The sequence below is a fragment of the Entelurus aequoreus genome, linkage group LG25 (assembly GCF_033978785.1).
Source record: "Entelurus aequoreus isolate RoL-2023_Sb linkage group LG25, RoL_Eaeq_v1.1, whole genome shotgun sequence".
In the NCBI taxonomy this organism is placed as follows: domain Eukaryota; kingdom Metazoa; phylum Chordata; class Actinopteri; order Syngnathiformes; family Syngnathidae; genus Entelurus; species Entelurus aequoreus.
In genome coordinates, this window is record NC_084755.1 from 2,493,654 (window position 1) to 2,512,031 (window position 18,378).

An 18,378-nucleotide genomic window follows, 5' to 3' on the forward strand; every position below is an offset into this window, starting at 1 on the left:
ACGTCTAAAGCAGGGATGTCAAACTTGTTTTCATTGAGGGCCACATGGCAGTTATGGCTGCCATCAGAGGGCCGCTTGTAACAGCGAATAATGTATGAATATGCGTCTGGATTTCATTATTAATTATATAAATTGTTTTAATTAGACTTTCGATTTTACAGTAAAAACTTTACATATACAAAATGTTACTGTAAAATATAGTGGGTTTTTTTTAATTTTTTTTAACATTTTACAGTAAATGGAAAAACAGTACCACTGATTTTTGGGGGGGTTTACGGAAAAAGCTGGCAGAATTTTTGTGTTAAATTTACATCGGGTTTTACAACATTATATTGTTAATAGAAAAACAGTCCACATTCTTTTTTTATTCTGGCAATTTAGCTGCCAGTTTTTCTACCGTAAAAACAAATGTACGTCTTTCCATTTACAGTAATACACCGTTAAAAACAACATCCGTAGATTTTACAGTCAAAAACTGGCAGCTAGGTCAACAGAATTTTAACACCAAAAACAGTAGTAGTTTTTTTTTCAATTTACAGTAGCACGCTGTACAGAACAACGTAACATTTGTTGTCATTTTTATTAATTTGGTGGGTATTTTGCTTTAAAGTATATATTTATTTTTTAGAGAAAAAATATTTGGAAAGTATAATATTCTGTAATATTTGTAGCAATATTGGATACTATTAAAGTTTAAAAGGCACGCAATTTCAAGCAGTACATATGTTTTTTCTTTCAAAATGAAAAAAATCAATTACATTTAGTGAGAAAATATTAAGTTCTTTATTGACGCATATCATTGCCAGGTGTTTGCGGGCCAAATAAAAGGATGCCGCAGGCCAGATCTGGCCCCCGGGCCTTGAGTTTGACACCTGTGGTCTAAAGTATATCAAAATAAACATAAAAGGAGGTGTGATGCAACAAAGTCAGCTATTGCCACTTTTTTCAGGCTTCTGATTGGACATAATGCGCATGACAGCAAGTGTGTGTGTGTGTGTGTGTGTGTGTGTGTGTGTGTGTGTGTGTGTGTGTGTGTGTGTGTGTGTGTGTGTGTGTGTGTGTGTGTGTGTGTGTGTGTGTGTGTGTGTGTGTGTGTGTGTGTGTGTGTGTGTGTGTGTGTGTGTGTGTGTGTGTGTGTGTGTGTGTGTGTGTGTGTGTGTGTGTGTGTGTGTGTGTGTGTGTGTGTGTGTGTGTGCGTGCGTGCGTGCGTGCGCGCGCGCGCGCGCGCGCGTGCGCGCGTGCGCGCGTGCGCGCGCGTGTGGACATAGGCAGTTTTGAAACTACACTTGTGTGGATGGAGATAGTTTTAACCCCAAATATGTGTTTTTGAAACTGTCTGTGTTCCTGTGGACATGTTTCTGGAGTCTTTCTGGAGATATTTGATAAATGAACCGAGTTGTATGCCACCAATGAAATAGTTGTAATGTTCTGAATTTTTATCTTTCAGCTTGAGGTTATACAAATTGATCTCAATATCAGCTGACTATTCAAACTCACGATGTTCAATCATGGTTCAGTTACATGAGTAATAATTCTTATTATTGACTTTCTTGGCCTTATACTTTGTGCAAGTTTGCTCATGAAAACGTTTCCGAGATTACTACAGATGTTTTATTTGTGTTACACTTCAGCAATGCCTCGAGTTGTTCTGTTGACATTACAGAAAGTGTGTAATGATTAACAGGGAGGGGGTGGGGGGGTAAATATAGCCTGTAATCATGGAGTGGGCAAGAGCGAGCAACCTGGCTAGTTCCTGTGTTCATGGACGACCCTGCACACTGTGGACTCTCGATAAGATAGACTTTGTCAGATATGTGTTGTTTTTGAAGTGCATGTCAAAACAAGGGTAAGGCTTAAGAAATGCAGCGAAACATCACAAGGTCATCATAAACCCTGTATCATATATAACATGTAACTCCTGGCAAAAAAATACGGACTCACCAGTCTTGAAAATAGAACTATAGTAATTTCAAATCATAACTTTTTGGCTTTAAGAAACACGAAAATAAATCAAGAAAATAAATTATGGTAGTCCGTAACAGTTTCATTTTTAGATTAAGCAGAGTGAATAAAAAAATATAGAATCCCTCAATTCTGAGGATGGAATTATCGAATCATGAAAAATAAACAAACCTAAAAACACTACAACACACCAGTAGTACTTAGTTGCACCACCTCTGGCTTTTATAACCGCTTGCAGTCTCTGAGGTATGGACTTAAAGGCCTACTGAAATGATTTTTTTAAATTTAAACGGGGATAGCAGATCCATTCTATGTGTCATACTTGATCATTTCGCGATTTTGCCATATTTTTGCTGAAACGATTTAGTATAGAACGACGACGATAAAGTTCGCAACTTTTGGTCTCTGATAAAAAAAAGCCTTGCCTGTACCGGAAGTAGCGTGACGACACCGGAGGAAGGACTGCTCACATTTTCCTATTGTTTACACCAGCAGCGAGAGAGATTCGGACCGAGAAAGCGACGATTACCCCATTAATTTTAGCGAGGATGAAAGATTTGTGGATGAGGAACGTGAAAGTGAAGGACTAGCGTGCAGTGCAGAACTTGTCTTTTTTCGCTCTGACCGTAACTTAGGTACAAGGGTTCATTGGATTCCACACTCTCTCCTTTTTCTATTGTGGATCACGGATTTGTATTTTAAACCACCTCGGATACTATATCCTCTTGAAAGTGAGAGTCGAGAACGCGAAATGGACATTCACAGTGACTTTTATCTCCACGACAATACATCGGTGAAGCTCTTTAGCTACTGAGCTAACGTGATAGCATCGGGCTTTACTGCAGATAGAAACAAAACAAATAAGTCCCTGACTGGAAGGATAGACAGAAGATCAACAATACTACCAAACTCTGGACATGTAAATACACGGTTAATGCTTTCCAGCTTGGCGAAGCTTAGCAATGCTGTTGCTAATGACGCCATTGAAGCTAACTTAGCTACGGAACCTCGACAGTGCTATGCTAAAAACATTAGCTCTGCACCTACGCCAGCTCTCATCTGCTCATCACGACCCGTGCTCACCTGCGTTCCAGCGATCGACGGTACGACGAAGGACTTCACCCGATCACCGATGCGGTTGGCGGCTCGGAGACGGAGGAAGTCAAGATGAGGTCGTTCGGCTAGCGCGTCTGCTATCCTCAAAGTCCTCCTGGTTGTGTTGCTGTAGTCTGCCGCTAATACACGATCCCACCTACAACTTTCTTATTTGCAGTCTCCATTGTTCATTAAACAAATTGCAAAGATTCACCAACACAGATGTCCAGAATACTGTGGAATTTTGGGATGAAAACAGAGCTTTTTTGTATTGGATTCAAAGGGACCGAATACTTCCGTATCAACCGTTGACGTCATGCGCATACGTCATCATATCTAGACGTTTTCAACCGGAAGTGTGGAGGGAAGTTTAAAATGTCACTTTATAAGTTAACCCGGCCGTATTGGCATGTGTTGCAATGTTAAGATTTCATCATTGATATATAAACTATCAGACTGCGTGGTCGCTAGTAGTGGCTTTCAGTAGGCCTTTAAAAGGGAACTGCACTTTTTTAGGAATTTTGCCTAGCGTTCACAATCATTATGAAAGACATGACGACCGATGGATTTTTTTAATGCATTGTAAATAATAAATAAACGTAAATAAAAGTCTGCTTACAGCAAAGCCAATGGGAGGTCCTTTATTCCACCCGTAAAATCCATGGAGGTTGGGGTCTTGGGCATAGTTGGGTGTTCCAACAGGACAATGACCCCAAACACACGTCAAAAGTGGTGAAGGAATGGCTAAATCAAACTAGAATGAAGGTTTTAGAATGTCCTTCCCAAAGTCCTGACTTAAAGGTGTAGACAATGCTGAAGAAAGAAGTCCATGTCAGAAAACCAACAAATTTAGCTGAGCTGCACCAATTTTGTCAAGAGGAGTGGTCAAAAATTCCAGCAGAAGCTTGTGGATGGCTACCAAAAGTGCCTTATTGCAGTGCAACTTGCCAAGGGACATGTAAGCAAATATTAACATTGCTGTATGTATACTTTTGACCCAGCACATTTTCAGTAGACCCATAATAAATTCATAAAAGAAGCAAACTTCATGAATGTTTTTTGTGACCAACAAGTATGTGCTCCAATCACTCTATCACAAAAAAATAAGAGTTGTAGAAATGATTGGAAACTCAAGACAGCCATGACATTATGTTCTTTACAAGTGTACGTAAGCGTTTGACCACAACTCTACCTATTTGGAACCATGATAACAGGACTTCCGCTGATTAGAGTAAGCATTGGTCTGGGTATCGGCAAATTGGAAGATGCTGGCAGCCGTTAAAGTACCCTAAAGCTGCCACAAATGTTTGGAGGTTGCGAGCAGAACTGTGGGCACTCAGACTTTTGCGATTTTGGATTATATCTTTGGTGGCATTTTGGAGATGCCGGCTGCTCTGATGGTGAAGTATGAAGAATTTGAGGACCAGAAATAGACAATAAAGAGTGAAAGTTCAAATCGACAAACATTCTAATCTGGATTATTTTCCCTGGCTGCAAGTGATGTGACGAGGACAGTGCAGTGTCCTCTTCCCTCTTCACCTGTGTTGTTGTTTACTTTTGTTGGACTGACTGGCTGTGCTATCGCGGTTGCGAGTGCCAAGGTCATGAAACAGAGATACACTGCAGGCTTACACACACACACACATATGCATCCACGAAAAATACACACCACACAAACACACACACGTACCCCAGCCCCATCACACGCCTTTGACGCTTCACCCCACGTGGTATGAGGGAACACGGAGCAGTGCCCCTTGTGGCTGGCAGCTTCGGGCCGGATGCCCGCCCCCTCACCCCTCGTTGCAAGTCTCGAGTTGTATGTCGTAATATTTATGTGCTTTTCTACATTATGGACTGTTTTTCTCACTCCAGACTGGGCACCCCTCAATAGAAGCTCAGTCTTAAATATCCTTTTTTTGCTCATCTACCCTTTTCCCAGCTTTTACGGTGCGTGAGTGGCGACTCATCACCATTCCTGTTCTGTTCCCTGTACAATGTTTGTTTGTCTATTCTAGAACTGGTATGTGGTGAAAATTAAATGTCATTGTACTTCTGCAATGGAAATGAAGAGCATACCATACCATACCAACTCAACCACTCCTCTATAAGTCATCAGCCTGATTTGTATAAACTACCCTGAACTGTGACCACTTTTTAAAATATATATTTTAGAGGAAGCTCATCAGTCTTACAGCAATCACCACGTTTGGAGACTACTCTCACGTTTAGTTACTCTTTACTTCCGTCGCTCCAGCTGTATTTTCTCTCCTTGAAAGAGTGCAATTGTCCTCTTAATATTTGTACTTTGCACATTTTGTAGATCGCTGTCTGCGGGTTTGTCTCAGATATATTAAAGGCCTACTGAAAGCCACTACTACCGACCACGCAGTCTGATAGTTTATGCATCAATGATGAAATCTTAACATTGCAACACATGCCAATACGGCCGGGTTAGATTAGTAAAGTGCAATTTTAAATTTCCCGCAAAATAATCTGCTGAAAACGTCTCGGTAACATGACGTTTGCGCGTGACGTCACGGATTGTGCGGACATATTGGGACACCATTGTGGCCAGCTATTAAGTCGTCTGTTTTCATCGCAAAATTCCACAGTATTCTGGACATCTGTGTTGGTGAATCTTTTGCAATTTGTTTAATGAACAATGAAGACAGCAAAGAAGAAAGCTGTAGGTGGGAAGCGGTGTATTAGCGGCCGGCTAGAGCAACACAACCAGGAGGACTTTGAGTTGGATAGCAGACGCGCTACCGTGAGTACGCAGCTTTGGCTTCCAAACATTTGATCGCTTGCCCGTACGTGCGTGCCGCTATGTGCATGTCACGTACGTAACTTTGGGGAAATATATGTGATGTATGAACTTTACGGAGGTGAACGGTACTTTGGGCTGTGGGATTGAGTGTGTTGTGCGGGTGTTTGAGTTGTATTGGTGGGTTATATGGACGGGAGGGGGGAGGTGTTTGTTATGCGGATTAATTTGTGGCATATTAAATATAAGCCTGGTTGTGTTGTGGCTAATAGAGTATATATGTGTCTTGTGTTTATTTACTGTTTTAGTCATTCCCAGCTGAATATCAGGTCCCACCCGCCTCTCACACCATCTTCCCTATCTGAATCGCTTCCACTGCCCTCTAATCCTTCACTCTCACTTTCCTCATCCACGAATCTTTCATCCTCACTCAAATTAATGGGGTAATGGTCGCTTTCTCGGTCCGAATCGCTCTCGCTGCTGGTGGCCATGATTGTAAACAATGTGCAGATGTGAGGAGCTCCACAACCTGTGACGTCACGCTACTTCCGGTACAGGCAAGGCTTTTTTATCAGCGTTCAAAAGTTGCGAACTTTATCGTCAATGTTCTCTACCAAATCCTTCCAATGAGCCAGCTTGTACCTAAGTTACGGTCAGAGCGAAAAAAGATACGTCCATCGCTGCCTCTCAAGTCATTCACTGTAACGTTCCTCATCTACGAATCTTTCATCCTCGCTCAAATTAATGGGGTAATCATCACTTTCTCGGTCCGAATCTCTCTCGCTCCATTGTAAACAATGGGGAATTGTGAGGAATACTAGCTCCTGTGCCGTCACGCTACTTCCGGTACAGGCAAGGCTTTTTTTTTATCAGCGAGCAAAAGTTGCAAACTTTATCGTCGATGTTCTCTACTAAATCCTTTCAGCAAAAATATGGCAATATCGCGAAATGATCAAGTATGACACATAGAATGGACCTGCTATCCCTGTTTAAATAAGAAAATTTCATTTCAGTAGGCCTTTAAAGTATGTCCACATCCCAAACATGATGACCGCGCCCCACACTTGGTTATGTCATCACAACATCCTGGTTAGGTAGTGCTGGTGCAGAGATTGAAGTCTTTTTTTTTTTTTTTTGTGGCTGAATTTTCGGTGCATCACTACTCAGTAGTGCGCAAATAATAGGCTATATTAGGGCTGGTCGATATGAACCAAAATGAATACCCCAGTATTAGGCCAAATGACGATATATATGATATATACCGGTATCTTAAACAAAACGTTCCAACCAGTGTTGAGAGTACTCAGATTATTTTTCTATTAACTAGTAACGTTACATGTTGTTCATTCTTATAAAGTAATTAGTTAGCCGTTACTATGTCAAAGCAGTTTTCGTTAATTTTGTTCATTAGCGGTGTATATGTAAATAAAGCTGTAGTCTCTCACCAGTAGCCAAATGCAGTGGGTGGCCAAAGCATTGCATCAGTCGGGAATCGAGAAGTCTGCACCGGGGCTGGCGATCCGCCATATTCTTTTGAAAAGTTTAATGTGTTGCGTCATTGTGTGTCAGAGAAGCCTACGTAAACACGCAAAGGGCAGGGTTGAGCCCAAAGGAAAGCCCTGTGCTTCACCAGTTCAACGACCATAACAAAAGCAGTTTAAAAGATACCGGTATGGCTGTATTGACTCAAATATTTACCGCTTTCTAAAATATACCGGTATTAACTTTTAATACCGGTATACTGCCCAGCCCTAGGCTGTATACCTACATCCATTCATCCATCCATCCATTTTCTACCGCTTGTTCCTTACAGGGTCGCGGGGGGTGCTGGAGCCTATATTTTTTATTTATTTGTTGTCACGTAAAAAAACAACTAATTTTTGAGTCAAGGTGTGTTTTGTTTTTTTTGCCGTGGTGGGCCGTAACTAGGGTTGGGTATCGTTTGAATTTGAACGATTCCGATTCCTGACGATTCTCGATTCCGCTAACCTGGTGCAGAAAATCAAATAAACAATAAGAAACAACTTGCAAAACCCAGTCCAGATTAGCAGCAGGTACAGTATAAAATCAGAGACAGTTCTTGTTTAGGAAAATGACCATATCCGCCTTCTCAGGCAGGATGCGTGAGCGTTCTGGACAGATAGTGTCTCCTGCTGTGGAAAATACACGTTCGCTGGGTGTGGAAGAAGCTTGCACGCATAAATATGAGAAAGCGAGATCTGACAGCAAAGGATAAGTCTTTTGTTGGTTCCACCGGACCACCACCATGTAGCAAGGTCGTCAGACATAAGTATCGGGGAACGTCCTGGTACATATGCAGCTCTCTCTCCACTCGTTTCTTGATGGACATGGAGCTCTGTTATTTCGCGGTTATTTCATTTTTTTTTATAAAGTAAAGCCACACTTTCGACCGCCGACGCCCGCTATCCATGCTTGAGCTTGACTGACTCGCTCGGCTATGCTAACACTTCCGGCGGTGGGCGCTTCTCTGTTGGTGTTCAGCGGCTTCTTCTTCCGGTTCGGCGGACATATTTTTTTCCGGTCGGCTGACTGGGTATCGAAAATAGGAATCGAAATTTTAACTTTTGAACGATTCCGGGAGAATCGGAAAGTTAGTCCCGGTTCCAATCGATACTCGATACCCAACCCTAGCCGTAACGATCAATTACATGTTGGGGAAACCCGATCTATTGAATTTATTAAATGGTTAGAGTAAGCGTTGCTCTGGTATTCTATTAAATGGGCGGATGTTGTGATCCAAACAAGAAGCAAATAGATTGTGACAAAATCCACTCCCACTGTGCAATCTTGACTTAAAAGACGAAAAATTATTGTTTTGAGCTTTTTTTTTAACCACACTTTGCAGTTACAAACACTAGTGATGCTTGTTTAAAGGCCTACTGAAATAATTTTTTTTATTTAAACGGGAATAGCAGATCCATTCTATGTGTCATACTTGATCATTTCGCGATATTGCCATATTTTTGCTGAAAGGATTTAGTAGAGAAAATCGACGATAAAGTTCGCAACTTTTGCTCGCTGATAAAAAAAAAAAGCCTTGCCTGTACCGGAAGTAGTGTGACGTCACAGGAGCTAGTATTCCTCACAATTCCCCGTTGTTTACAATGGAGCGAGAGAGATTCGGACCGAGAAAGTGATGATTACCCCATTAATTTGAGCGAGGATGAAAGATTCGTAGATGAGGAACGTTACAGTGAATGACTTGAGAGGCAGCGATGGACGTATCTTTTTTCGCTCTGACCGTAACTTAGGTACAAGCTGGCTCATTGGATTCCACACTCTCTCCTTTTTCTATTGTAGATCACAGATTTGTATTTTAAACCACCTCGGATACTATATCCTCTTGAAAATGAGAGTCGAGAACGCGAAATGGACATTCAGTGCCTTTTATCTCCACGACAATACATCGGCGAAATGCTTTAGCTACGAGCTAACGTGATAGCATCTTGCTTTAACTGCATATAGAAACAAAAGAAATAAACCCCTGACTGGAAGTATAGATAGAAAATCAACAATACTATTAAACCGTGGACATGTAAATACACGGTTAATGCTTTCCAGGCTGGCGAAGGTTAACAATGCTGTGCTAACGACGCCATTGAAGCTAACTTAGCAACCGGACTGCACAGAGCTATGCTAAAAACATTAGCTCTCCACCTACGCCAGCCAGCCCTCATTTGCTCATCAACACCCGTGCTCACCTGCGTTCCAGCGATCGGCAGAAGGACGAAGGACTTCACCCGATGCGTTTGGCGGCCCGGAGACGTAGGAAGTCAAGGTGAGGTCGGCGGCTAGCGCGGCTAGCGCTCCAACAAAGTCCTCCTGGTTGTGTTGCTGTAGTCCGCTGCTAATACACTGATCCCACCTACAACTGTCTTCTTTGCAGCCTTCATTGTTCATTAAAAAAATTGCAAAAGATGTCCAGAATACTGTGGAATTATGAAATGAAAACAGAGCTTTTTGTATAGGATTCTACGGGGTGCCATAACTTCCGTTACTCGGACTTCGTCACGCGCATACGTCATCATACCGCGATGTTTCAGCCGGATATTTCCCGGGAATTTTAAAATGTCACTTTATAAGTTAACCCGGCCGTATTGGCATGTGTTGCAATGTTAAGATTTCATCATTGATATATAAACTATCAGACTGCGTGGTCGGTAGTAGTGGCTTTCAGTAGGCCTTTAAACTTACAGTTATTGACCACCCTCAGGTAATCCTATCCCACCCTACCAACCCCCTTACACAGACTACAATTGTTGACTCTTTCCGACACTTCAAATGAGATCAGCACCATCTGGTCCACACCCTGTATGTTCACACTGTAGGAGAGTGTGATGTTTGTCTGGCAGCAGTGCTCACAATGCTCTCATTGATTTAGTTTAAGAATATTTGATCAAATATGATGTGATTAACTTCCTTTTTATACCTGTTGCACAGGTAACCTGCTCTACAACTACTGGTCACAATGCACTGTTTCACGTTGTGCTTTTGTTAACCTTCAATAACAATTGGCCTCTTTCACGACAGATCCAGTTCTTCAGGTCCCCACGCATGTTGCAGAGTAAGTCATTTTATGTGCGGATTGTAATTCCCATGAAGGCAACATTCCTTATATGAACCTTAAACTAATTGGTAGTTGTCTTACTGGTGATTGATCTGTGTTTTGTTTTGTTTTTCAGGCCAGCTTTTCTACCTGACCCCAATGATGGCAGTCTGTATTCCCTGGGTGGAAAGAACAACAAAGGCCTCACAGTAAGAAGAAATAGCTTAAGCACAAACGTCAATCTTTCATCTAATTTTTACTGGCTACTGCGCCTTCATTATGCGGCGCCATTATGTTCCTTGCATACATTATCTTAAAATAAGCAGGACATTGTGGTTATCTCATGTTAATTCATTGTTCTCAAACAGAAATTACCATTCACCATTCCCGAGTTGGTCCAAGCGTCTCCCTGTCGCAGCTCCGATGGAATCCTTTACATGGGTAAGGCCAATTACCAGCAGGTAGTTAAGCATTTTTTCCATTTTAGAGGCCATTAACAGGGCTGCTTTGTCGTGTGAGCTTCAGGCTACAAGCACTCCTTTAGTTTTTGCGTTCCACCCTGCAGTTGCTGGCTGACTAAATACAATTAATGATAGATGAATGATAGATAAAGATCACAGTGTACGTCAGATGTGTAGGTTTCATTTGTCATTCAATTGCTTGTATTCTGTCAAGTGACTTCTTCCCGGAAGTGAAAAACGGTGGTGGTCAACTAAGCCAAGGTAGCTGCTGTGCAAACTCTCGGAGTACGCAAGGGGCCTAAATCTTCCTGCAAAAAAGCAGATACAAGCAAAAAAAAATCAAACAATGCAATAGAATCTATCACTATACATTATCAAAAAAAGATTTGTCGAGTGATATCAAGGATTATCCGTCGGTGGAATTCCCAAACATGTCGAACTGTCTTGTGCTCCAGACTTCATTCTACATGACAAAACAGAACTTGGAAAAGCATGGAGGTCTACAACTTCTTTGTGTGTGGCTGGGTCAAGGAAACTGGTATCCTGACTCGCCAGGATTAGGGTTGTCTTCGATACCAATATTTTGGTACCGGTACCAAAATGTATTTTGATACTTTTCTAAATAAAGGGGACCACAAAAAAATGGCATTATTGGCTTTATTTTAACAAACAATCTTAGGGTACATTAAACATATGTTTATTATTGCTAGTTTGTCCTTAAATAAAATAGTGAACATACTAGACAACCTGTCTTTTAGTAGTAAGTAAACAAACAAAGACTCCTAATTAGTCTGCTGACATATGCAGTAACATATTGTGTCATTTATACACCTATTATTTTGTCAACATTATGAGGGACAAGCTGTAAAAATGTATTATTAATCTGCTACACTGCTGTTAAAATGTAATAATCACTTATTCTTCTGTTGTTTGGATACTTTACATTAGTTTTGAATGATACCACAAATTTAGGTGTCGTTCCTATACCAAGTACTTACAGGATCATACGTTGGTCATATTCAAAGTCCTCATGTGTCCGGGGACATATTTCCTGAGTTTATAAACATAATATGAATTTTTTTTAAATAAAGAAAAAAGATTTTGTGACGATAAAAAAATTGATGCAATCGTAGGAGTATTGACTAGATACGCTCTTGTACTTGGTATCATTACAGTTGATGTCAGGTGTAGATCCATCCATGGCATTTGTTTACATTGTGACGCCAGTGAGCTATCGTATCCTTCTACGGTGTGTAGTGATGCATGTTTAGCTATTCCTCGTCCTGTAGGGATGATACTTGTAAGAAACTCACTATTTGTCACCATGGAGGCGAGGATTAGTGATTTATATACAGTATAGTACCGTTTTTAATTCATTATTACTGCGATACTATACTAGTACCGGTATACCGTACAACCCTAGCCAGGATAAATAATGCATCGTTTTTGCTCGGGTAAAGTTGCGTTTCATAATTCGACTTCGCGTCTACAGCCATATTTGTTGTTGTTGTTGTTGCACGCACTGTTTCCGAGTATGCATGTTTTTCCCAGTCTTTATCAAAATATCAGAATTAGAAATCCTTTATTAATCCCCGGCGGGAAATTTATGGAAGGTGGGAAAAAGGTAAACGCTCGGGGAGGGGAGGAGTAAAAAAAAAGTCAAACTTAGACTGGACTCCTGGGTAAGGAGGTCCAGGCTGAGGCCAAGAAAAAAGACTTGATAACTGTAAGCACACATAAACATGGTACACACCACAAAACTTCCATCCATCCATTTTCTACCGCTTATCAAGCTAAAAGTTAAATGTGAAATACTAAACCTTTAAAGTTTATCAAACAAACCCTTAAAGGCAGGGGTGTCCAAAGTGCGGCCCGGGTGCCATTTGCGGCCCGCGGGTAATATTTTAACGGCCCCGTGGCACATTCTAAAAATACGATTAAAAAAAAATACAAAACATAAAAAGTGGTATAAAAGAGCAAACAGGTGAAATGTAACAATCAAATGTTTCAATGTTTACTCCAATAACACAAAGCTGCCATGCAGGCTGTTTCTTTCTTTAAAAAATAATAATGAATCAAAATCAATGTCATTATGAATTATTGAGCTATTCAAGGTTACATTAAATATTCCACCATGAGACATTTTTGGGGGAAAATTTTGCATATTTTGTGTTTGCCATATAAAAAACTAAGCTGTTTTTTTAAACAAGGGCCTAAAAACGAACAAACAAAAAACATAAACAACAATAAAAGTTATAATTGACGGATGGATCTGAAGTTGATCTTGAGACTATTGTGTTAAAAGTTTTGAAAAAAAATTATGATTTATTTTTTACTACTTTACTGAGCAGGACCCTTTTGGATCCCCAATAATATTAGTGGGACTTTTTTTTATTTTTTTTTTGAAGTGTCATTGCTCAAAAAATAATAATGAATCAATGTTGTTATGAGTTATGCTATGAGCTCCAATTATTATATAATCTCAAATATTCCACTTTAAAATGTTATTGGGGGAAAATATTGCATATTTTGTGTTTTTTTCCATAAAAAAATAGGGTTTTCTTTGACAAAAAGAGCATACAGCGTAAATCTTAAAAAAAAAAAACTTTATATTGACAGATAGACCTAATGTTGATCTGGAGATTTAAACCTTGGATAATAATCCATCCATCCATCCATCTTCTTCCGCTTATCCGAGGTCGGGTCGCGGGGGCAGCAGCCTAAGCAGGGAAGCCCAGACTTCCCTCTCCCCAGCCACTTCGTCTAGCTCTTCCCGGGGGATCCCGAGGCGTTCCCAGGCCAGCCGGGAGACATAGTCTTCCCAACGTGTCCTGGGTCTTCCCCGTGGCCTCCTACCGGTCGGACGTGCCCTAAACACCTCCCTAGGGAGGCGTTCGGGTGGCATCCTGACCAGATGCCCGAACCACCTCATCTGGCTCCTCTCGATGTGGAGGAGCAGTGGCTTTACTTTGAGCTCCTCCCGGATGGCAGAGCTTCTCACCCTATCTCTAAGGGAGAGCCCCGCCACCCGGTGGAGGAAACTCATTTCGACCGCTTGTACCCGTGATCTTGTCCTTTCGGTCATAACCCAAAGCTCATGACCATAGGTGAGGATGGGAACGTAGATCGACCGGTAAATTGAGAGCTTTGCCTTGCGGCTCAGCTCCTTCTTCACCACAACGGACCGATATAATAATACTAAATAATGACACATTTTAAATATTTTTTGTACCTAAACCCAAAGGGCCTGAGTGAAGGCCTAAATGTATATTTTTTATACATATATTGTATTGGTTTTTAAAATAAAAAAATATCAAAATGGCCCCCGCTTGCTTTGATATTTCAGTGTGCGGCCCTCAGCGGGAAAAGTTTGGACACCCCTGCTTAAAGGGATGTAACTGTATTGTAGATACCACGGTAATACGGTTTCAAAATCGTAACAATAATCCCGTGACGCGTGACAGTGTCAAGCAAAAACATGGTGAGTATAGTTTTTTTTTGGCATGTCTAAAAATAAACTGCGTCTCCCAGAATCCTTTGTGCAGCATTATGTATGTGTTCAATTACAGTAACTGGGTTTATCCTAAACATTCCTGCTACTTCATTTTATACACTATGGCATTTTCAAATCTTTTTGGGCGGGGGGACATATAACATAATAATATCACACCGTGGCTTTAATAACGTGATAATATGTGAGATTTTGATATTGTTACATCCCTACTAACTGAATTATTAGTTAAAATATGTAATTAATTACGAGGGAAAGTAATTAATGTGATATCATGTGTTTTATTTTTGTATATCTGAGAGATGTTTCATGAGAAAAGAGTGTGTGCCTTAAAAGGCGGTGCGTTGCCAAGTGAAGCTTGACGTCAGCAGGCGTGCGCTCATTGGCTGTTTTAGCTCCGCATTGGTCATTCAGGAGTCTGCAGACTGGAAGGAGATTGTTGACTGCAGCGCCTGTGGAATGTTTTCACTGACAGTTAAATAAAGCAATTGTTCGTCGATGGCTGTGCCTCTTCTTGTCCACAAATTGGGTATTGTAGGATTGTATTTGTTAATGATTGTCACTTTATTGAATGTTCATTATTCCCCCGTAGTAGTATTAGTAGCAACGTGTGTATGTAAGTGTGCGGTGGCTGCTGCTTGCACTTGTAAAGAGCTACTTCCTGAGGTGAACTTGCTGGGATTCTGAAGCTGTCTTGTCTGCATTAAAAGTAACGTGCCACGTTACATCAAACGTATCGGTAACAGCATTTTAACATACGTAAAAGTAATTGTTACAAGAAAAACTAACGGCGCTATTAGGGATGATACTCGAAACCGGTTTTCCCGGTTGTTCGATAAGAAAAGAACCGAGTCCTCGGACTCGAATCCCTTTTTGAGAACCGGTACCCGTTATCGAGACCACTATAGTAAAGAAAATAGTTGGTTCTTTATTCGAATCCCTCGGAACGAATCCCGTCCCGACCAGAAATGCTCCGTGGGACATCACAAGAAATGACGTCACGTAGCTCAGTCATTAGGCGCAGATAGCGAAAGCAGGAAAAAATGGACGGGAAAAAGTGCTCCAAGGTGTAATAAAGTTCAAAACAAAAGGTATAATCCAATGAATAACTTTACTGAGAGATTTGAGCAGGGTACAAACACATGAACACTTATACGACCAACCGGAAACGTAGCAACCAGGCTAGCAACGCACCTCCTTTACGGCAGCTGTCGCAACGTTCTTAAAGCAACCGCAGCACATACATATATATACAACATATCTCCCTTTTTTAACTTTTGTTTTTCTTTCCTTGTAAACAAAACAAAATCACACTGTATATGTGTTGTCTGTCTAATTATAAATAATGCAGACGAGGCGTGTTGGCTGAGTTCTTGACGTTTACTTTCACGGATGACGACATGCAAGACTTTTCGGGGCTACCGCGCATGCTCGTCACTCCCGTTGCATGTTGGGTAGTGTAGTTGTTATATTCCCTAGCTCAGTGGTTCTCAACCTTTTTTCAGTGATGTACCCCCTGTGAAACATTTTTTAATTCAAGTACCCCCTAATCAGAGCAAAGCATTTTTGGTTGAAAAAAAGATATAAAGAAGTAAAATACAGCACTATGTCATCAGTTTCTGATTTATTAAATTGTATAACACTGCAAAATATTGCTCAATTGTAGTGGTCTTTCTTGAACTATTTGGGAAAATAGATATGTTTTTATTTATATTTACAAAGGATTTTTGAATTGTTGCTATTTTTAGAATATTTAAAAAAAATCTCACATACCCCTTGGCATACCTTCAAGTACCCCCAGGGGTACGCGTACCCCCATTTGAGAACCACTGCCCTAGCTCATCACATCTTCCCCCTTCCTGTTAACTCAATAAAGTGTATTTCTTTTTTTAGCTTTAACTTTTCATTTTTTAGCATTTTAGCCACATTTGCAAACAACTTTTCTCTTCATAGAATTTTCTTTCAATAAAGAAATAAAGTGCAAAAATGTCAAGCATCATAACAAACAGTTATGTCAAATAGCAACAGAGCTGTATTATTTTCAGTTTTGTGCCCAAGGGACTGAGTTTATTTAACACTATATTATTATTTATACACCTATAGTGATCACAGAGACAGGTTGTTTTCGTGTTACTGTATATATTTGTTTTTATGAAAAATCCCACTTAATATACTTTGGGTAACAACAGTCAATATTTATTTATTTAATTTTATTTTTTTAGGGAGGTAACAGTCAATATTTATTTATTTTTTTAGATTAAATTGTTTTCTAATATAATAAAAGTGAGCTTTTGTTAAACCAAATATTGTGTGTTTTTTTCCATATACAACAACCTATCTGGACTCGATAAGAGAATCGATAAGGAATCGGTTCGATAAGAGGATTCGATAATAGACTCGAACTCAATAATTTCTTATCAAACATCATCCCTAGGCGCTATTCCGCTGTTATCATGTAACATCGTTTTTCCGAGCACTGCACATAGGTAATAAAGACAATAATATATATATATATTATATATATATATATATTAATAATATATAATTTATCTGGCTGGAATCTGTCTAGTGTCCCAACTCTAAAAGAAGGCTGAGTCACCACTTTCAGCAGAATGGACTGGAGTAGATAAAAACCAAGACCTACTTTTCGTCCAAAAAACAAATACAATACAAAAAACAAGGCGTATGGAAAGCGAGGTAATTGGCTGTTATTGGCAGTACATGTTCTTGTTTGTGCATGTTTTCAGGTAAAAAGCAGGATCTTTGGCACGTGGTAGACCTGTTGACTGGCGAGAAGCAGCAGACGTTGACCTCGTCCTTCGCTGACATGCTGTGTCCCTCTTCGTCTCTGCTATATCTGGGGCGCACAGGTAAACAAAACACAACGAGCAGGACAAGCTGACCTTTTTGCTCTGTTATTTTGTCATTAATACATTAGTCTATTTGCATTGGAACTTAGTGTGTGTTGTAGGGGTGTAACGGTACGTGTATTTGTATTGAACCGTTTCGGTACGGGGGTTCCGGTTCGGTTCGGAGGTGTACCGAACGAGTTTCCACACGGACATATTAAGTAGCGTAACGCATGTTGTGTAAACAATGCACTGTGTAAACAGTGCATTGTTTACTCAAAATGCCGGACATTTGAGGCATTTAAAAAACTCCGCCCTGACAGCTCCACAAAAAAGTACCAATGTCGCCACACCTCGTGTGTGTAGAGGACATGTCCGGGGAAAAGAGGACGTGTGGTCAGTCTATCGTAGCCCATTAGCTGCTAGCATGCCGCTAACGGGCTACGATAGACTGACCATACGTCCTCTTTTCACCGGACAAGTCCTCTTTCTGTCAGGGCGGAGTTTCTTAAATGCCTCAAATGTCCGGCATTTTGAGTTAGGGTTGCGTGTATTTTCAATGTACGTTCAGGGTTAAGAAGGGGTTAAAAACAAAACAAACAGCAGCATTGGTGAGGCAGGGGCAGAGAGAAAGAGAGAGTTATGATAAACGCGCATGCGTCGTCAGGCTCTGCTTTTTATCCATAGATTGTACTCTGTCTCAAAGTGTAACATGTGCTCAATGTTTCCTTGCCATTATTGCTATGTTGTCTATTACCATTATTGCTATGATGTCTATTACCATTGTTGGTATATTCATTATTCCTACATTGTTGATACAAATGATTGTTACAGTGTAATAATTATTGTTACCTGTGGTAATGCCACTGTGATACAACATCTGTATTATAATCCTTGAACAAAGTGAGAGTGAAACTCATGTGAATAATCACTGAATGGAGAACTGGGGGTGGGATTAAATAAGTTATCTTCTTCCCACTCCCTTTCAGGCAAAACTGGACAATAATGCACTATATTAATTTATATTATTATGTTTTGTCAACTTGTACGTCTTTGTCATTGCCTGAAATAAATAAATGAAAAATCACATTTCATTTTTTATTATCTATAGCAGGGGTGTCAAAAGTGTGCCCCGGAGGCCATTTGCGGCCCACAGCTAATGTTTT

At 40.5% G+C, this 18,378-nt stretch overlaps 1 protein-coding gene across 1 annotated transcript in view; it reads left to right on the forward strand.

The window, feature by feature from the left end:
- LOC133643013 (serine/threonine-protein kinase/endoribonuclease IRE1-like) overlaps positions 1-18,378 on the forward strand; it is a 73,277-nt gene that overhangs the window by 25,336 nt on the left and 29,563 nt on the right. Inside the window, exons 3-6 of the mRNA XM_062037428.1 lie at positions 10,376-10,409; positions 10,528-10,600; positions 10,760-10,832; positions 17,111-17,233. Of these exons, the coding sequence (XP_061893412.1) occupies positions 10,376-10,409; positions 10,528-10,600; positions 10,760-10,832; positions 17,111-17,233 (303 nt within the window). The remainder of the gene's footprint in view (positions 1-10,375; positions 10,410-10,527; positions 10,601-10,759; positions 10,833-17,110; positions 17,234-18,378) is intronic.